A 5,696-nucleotide genomic window follows, 5' to 3' on the forward strand; every position below is an offset into this window, starting at 1 on the left:
AGACCTAAATCAGGTCACGTCGCACCTCGGCACTGGTCCCCTCTCACAGCAAAAACCAAGGTCCTACGTGATCGGGCTCCTGTTATGTCTTTGACATCAGATCCCGATATTTCTACCACTGTTCCTTGGCTCTGGCCACTGTTTGAATGATAAATATTTGTTAAATCGAAACGGAGCTCCCGTTTCCAAGGGGCTCGTACTCTACTGGAAGAAATAGAGGCATAGCAAGGGTTGCAAACAGACCGCGGAGATTAGAGCTCTCCGCTAGCCCCAGCCTTGATTCCGGTAGGCAGGTGAGCGTGAAGGTAGAGCAATTCGCCGGGGACGGGGAGGCGTTGGGGAGCACGGGTGAGAACCAAAAACCCTTGAGGCAGGGCAAGCCCCGCGAATGCGAAGCTCTGGAGAAATGAGTCAGCAGGACGTTTAGAGAATGACAAGCACGGGGGCCAAGGAATGACACTTGAGGTCAGAGGACGTGGACGTGGGGGTACAGAGAACCAGAGCTGGCACTTCACGGGCGGCTGGGCCAGGAGAGACTCCATCTGTCTGCTTCCAGCCGCTCCCGGAGCAACTCGCCCACCGCGTCCTCTGGTGGACACGTCGCCTCAACAAGGCTCATGCGATACTTGGAAAGGATCCTGAATTCCCGGAGTTGAAGGCGCAACAGAGAAACCTAGAGTCACATTTAACTTGACAAGGTGAAGGAGTGGGCGTGCTGCGGTATCAAATTCGCTTTGTACAGAATCTCCATCCCTGGTAGTGTTGTTTTTCCCGATGAGCCGCGTTTAGACTACGTCCGCAAGGCTTGATCTCCCCGTCCACCCAAACACTGACTCACTTACAGCGGGCGTCAGGCTAACGCTGCTCTAGCTAATACCCAGCAAGTCCACAAGGTGTTAGTCGCCCGGGATTTTGTATAAAAGGTGAGCTGAGACGTGACTCGGTCCACAGCTTTCTCCGGACGCGGCTGCTGACCAAAGGTGAGTCTTGGGGTCGGTTCTTACCAAGTGGTGGCAGCTGCTTTTGAAAGGACAGGCTCTGTAGGACCCGGAGAACACATCGAGACCTTTCCAACTGCCGTTGCGTAGACGGTTTGTTCTTGTCGATGTGGCTACTTGAGTATCGCTAGTGCGCGGTGGCCACTGCATGTGGCCCAAGTCGCCTGGCCTCTCAAGCAGCCTTACTTTAAACGAAAGTAATAAGCAAAAGCAGCGGACAACATTCACGAGATGCAAAAACTGGCGAGCCCGTTTCCTTTTTCCTTTTAAACAAAAATAGGCTTAAAAAATCTTAAAAAAATAAACAAAAATAGTCTTAAAAATTTTTTTTAAATAAACAAAAATAGTCTTAAAATTTTTTTAAAATAAACAAAAATAGTCTTAAAATCTTTTTAAAAATAAACAAAAATAGTCCTTAAAACGGTAATGAAGGGACGAAGAGGATGATCACAATTACCACCCACAGAACAATCACTAGAAGACTCCAATCTTTAAATACTGCTGTGCAAAAAAAATCATTATATTGGAGTGTTGACCTGTAATGGGGTCTACTTGGACCAAAAAAAAAAAAAAAAAACAAAACAAAAAGAAGAAGGAGAAGGGGTATAAGAAGAGACGTGTGTTCAAGAGCGGGAGAGGAAAGGGAAGGAGGGAAAAAGTTGCTGGAGCTAAGTGCCGCGGCTGGGAGGACGGGAAGATCAATGGTTTGGGGTCTGGTGACCTCCCACGCTCGTAATTGTTTGGCTTCTTCTGAGCCTTGTCTGCTTCCCAGCCCGGGATGAGGTCGGTCCGGTTTTGCTTCCTCCTCTGCTGCTGGAGGGCGGCCTGCGGCGCGGGCTGTGAGCTGACCAACGTCACCATCGCGGTGGAGAAGGAGGAGTGTCGCTTCTGCATAAGCGTCAACGCCACCTGGTGTGCCGGCTACTGCTACACGCGGGTAGGAGCTGGCTTGGCTGGGAGTCAGGGTGCGGGCTTCCCCAGCCCCGCTGTGCAGCCCCCCAACCCCCGCCGTGCCCGCCAGGAGCCCGGGCCCTTAGCGCCACTTGGGTCGGGCTTGGCCTCGAGCAGGTCAGTCCAGCAGAGCCTTGCACCGGACCACCCCCCACCCCACCCCCCGCCTGCGACGTGCGCTTGCAGCGAAGTGCTGCTGGGCTGGGTCCGACAGAGGCAGGGAAACAGAGCACAGATGCCCGACGATGGGGCATCTTCCCTGGTCCCCAAAGCCGGTGCTGTAACGGAGGCCAGGTCCTTGCCCCAAATAGTGTCAAAACACATTTCAGGCCACACCAAAGCACAGACACGGGGCCCCTAATCATGGGCAACAAGCAGCCCGGAGCCACTTGGCACCGCAGAATTAGAGCCCGCGTGACTCCACGAGCCTCGGCTTCCCCCTGCTGCTGCTGGGGAAACCGAGGCCCGGGGTGCAGCGCCGCTAGCTCGTGGTCCCGCAGCCTCTGTGCCTTAGTCCAAGCCAGGAGTTTCCACTGTGCTTCCTGACTGTCTTCTCCTAGAACAGCTGCTTGTCTATGAACCAAAATCGAGAATAGCAACCTTTTAATGAAAGGCCTTTTACGGGGAGGTAAATGAGCGTGATCCACAGACCCGACGGCATGACCTTAACCCGAATTAACAGCCGTGCCCGTTTCTTCCCTCGGCGCAAATAATGTTGCTAGAAATCGCTGGGGAAAGAATCTGTTCTGCTTGGATTGAAAGTGCTCGGACTTTGTGCAAAAAAGCACAAAGTGCAAACTGTGGATACCTCGAAACTGAGAGCCCTGCACAATACAGGCATTTAAAGGGAGGACCTAGGGGGCCCCTGCGTGGGGCGCCTATGGGACCGTGTGCCCTCGGTTAGGAACCCTGGGCTGAGCTTTAGGGGGTAAAAGCTGGAGCCCGCGGCAGGCAGGCAATGTCCCCCGTGCGGGGCCCCTTCCCGAATGCTTTAGCCTGACTCCGTCCCCCTCACGCTCCCCAGGATCTCGTGTACAAGGACGCGGCCAGGCCCAGCATCCAGAAGACATGCACCTTCAGGGAGCTGGCGTACGAGACGGTGAGAGTGCCCGGCTGCGCCCGCCACGCGGACTCCCTGCACACGTATCCAGTCGCCACCGAGTGTCACTGCGGCAGGTGTGACAGCGACAGCACCGACTGCACGGTGCGCGGCCTGGGGCCCGGCTACTGCTCCTTCGGAGAGCCGCAGCAGTGAAGAGGCGCGGGCACCCGGCCGCAGCCTTGTCCCCAGGCCTGAGGCGCCGGGGCCCTGCCCTCGGGCTGCACTGTCCCCCGCACCCCCTGGTCCGAGCCGGTCCCCAGACACGGGGCTGCTTGCCCGGCCCCCCCTCTTAGAAGTCCTCCCGGGCCACTGCTCCTTCTTGGAACTGGGGTCCCCAGGCCCGGGGCAGCCAGCGGGTCCCCGTGCAGAAGGCAGCACTCCTCTAGACCCCGCAGGCCTCGAGAGCGGAGCCCCCAGGACTGCAGCCCGGCCCAGCCTGAGACTCGCCCGCCACGGCTTCCTTGACGGGAGCGCCCTCAGGGAGAGGCGGGGGAGAGGCCGGAAGGGACGGGCGAGGCCACCCCGTGCAAGGCGGCAGGTGCAGGAGCGCCACCTCCCCTCCTGTGCACCTGCAGCGTCCGCACGCCTGCCTCTTGCTGGATTCCCGCCAACCAGGTGGTCACCGAGCTCAGGCTCCCTAAGCTCTCGCCACCCGGCCCTTTAGTTAAGGGCAAAAGCAAGAAATGTTAACATGGGCTGATTTTCCCAGGCCCACAACTATTTCATCATTTACACAAATTGAACCAACCCTGTCCGACTCCTGAAGACTCTGTTGGGACGTCGGGGAAGAGAACCTTATCACCCTGCCGCCGGGGCCAGGACCCCCCCCTTCGGGGGGAGGTGGGTTTGAACGTAGATTTGAAAGCAATGTTGTCACTTTAGTACATATATTTATCTTATCGACAAATATATTTGTGCAAAGAAATAGCTTCTTTAGAAAGAATTAGCCAGGAGGGAAAAAAAAAACCCAAAAACCTAAAATCCTGCGTGTTTGCCCGAGTCCTGCGTATCAGTCTCTTCTTTGGTCTATCCGTGTCCTCCCAAATCTGTTTCTTTTAAAAGGGTGAATATTAAAAGTATTTCATGATTTCTTTTCGAGGTGTTACCTCTCTTAGGTATGTGCTTGTTTCACACTTACGTTGTTTAATTTATTTAAACCTTATTTTTTAAATAAAGATGCTAGCCACAGAGTCACACATCTAGAGTTTTTCCATGCGTAAGCAAATGACTAAAATATCAGTCATGTTTATAATATTAGTAGAAATCATGTTAAACAATAACGCCCAGCTCTTCTAGAATATTTACTTGTCCTCACCTTTGGAAATATTAAAATTAATTCATTGCATTTCTAGAAGTGTTTCTTTATTTAAACGTCCTGTCATTTTTCAAAGCCCGTTTCTGAGGGAATGTGGGGGGGGGGGAAGGCAAAGAGAGAACCGCAGAGCGGGAGGGGACCCGGGAGATTCTCTAATTCCTTTCCTGAGCCTTTGAAATGGAGACATTGAAGTCCGAGATGGTTCCCGGACGCACCGAGAACTCAGAGCGTTAGGGCGCCGCAGGGTGAGGACGCGGGCCTGGCCCTTGACCCAAGCTGCCGCGCTGCTCCGTCGCGCTGAGAAGCCCCCTGGGCCAAGACCGGAGCCAGGTTGCACGTATCGGTAGCCAGGCTGGGCCCCCGGGTCTGGTGCCGATTGCGGCTGTAGTTACAGCCTCCGCGGCATCTCGACACCCCGCGATTGGGCCGCACTGACGGGGTTTAATAAGGGCTCTGGATTACAACGCAGCGTTTTCCTTCTTCTCGGGCTTCTGGAAATCGGAATAGCTGCCTTCCCGTCGGAGACACTACAGGGCGCTGGCCTCAGGGTTAACGCGTCTTCATCGCCTCGTCCAGAGGTAGCATCTCAACCAAGTCACTTAAATTCTCTGCATTTCGGTTTCCGCAGCTGTCAAAGGAGGAGAGTAATATCATTCACCTCAGAGGGTTGTCAGGGTGATTAAGTGGGATCGGACGTGCCGAAGACCCCGCGCCTGGCGCACAGCCGGTCCCCGGTAGGTCCGAGCGGTCACACCTTGAGAGACAGGCCGGTGTCAAGACAGTAAGTGGCCTTCGTAAAACAACGTAGCTTAGGCTTTTCCTAACTATATTAGGTAAGATATCTAACTATTCCGGGCATCCGTTTCCTCATTTTTAAAGTGGAGAGTGAAAATGGTAACTATGCCACAGGGCGGCTCCGAAGAGGAAAAACGGGAACGGGCGTGAGGTGCTTGGGGAGCCCAAGGGGAGAACCACCATCGTGACGGGCGAGACTTCTCCAACCTAGCTCAGAAGGTCAAGGTCGAAATGCTGGGAAGAAGCAACGGCTTCCGCTTGAGGCGCCCCCGTGCCCAACGGGAGCACGATCCTCTCTCAAGTAGCAACTAAGGAGATTTGTGGGCTCCCCAAGTGCTTGCCGAGGAAAGGCCACCTCCGGGGCCACCATCTTAGCTGAAGGCCACAGGGTCTCTCCCAGCACTGGAGCAAGTCCTCCCGGGGCTGCAAGAGTGAATGTGTCCAAACCACAACTGCAATCATGCCCGATAACGAATGGGATTCCTCTGTGTTTTCAGGATGGATCTTAATATTTAGCTGACCTGTGTAAAGGGCC

The 5,696-nt window shown here is 54.7% G+C and overlaps 1 protein-coding gene across 1 annotated transcript; it reads left to right on the forward strand.

The window, feature by feature from the left end:
* The first annotated feature begins 821 nt into the window (after positions 1–821).
* FSHB (follicle stimulating hormone subunit beta) lies at positions 822–4,402 on the forward strand. The gene is made up of 3 exons (XM_038569302.1): positions 822–980; positions 1,771–1,935; positions 2,974–4,402. Exons 2-3 carry the CDS (start codon positions 1,777–1,779, stop codon positions 3,202–3,204), a joined length of 390 nt encoding a protein of 129 aa, XP_038425230.1. The 5' UTR covers positions 822–980; positions 1,771–1,776; the 3' UTR covers positions 3,205–4,402.
* The last annotated feature ends 1,294 nt before the right edge of the window (positions 4,403–5,696 follow it).

This window comes from Canis lupus, chromosome 21, assembly GCF_011100685.1.
Source record: "Canis lupus familiaris isolate Mischka breed German Shepherd chromosome 21, alternate assembly UU_Cfam_GSD_1.0, whole genome shotgun sequence".
NCBI classification, from domain to species: domain Eukaryota; kingdom Metazoa; phylum Chordata; class Mammalia; order Carnivora; family Canidae; genus Canis; species Canis lupus.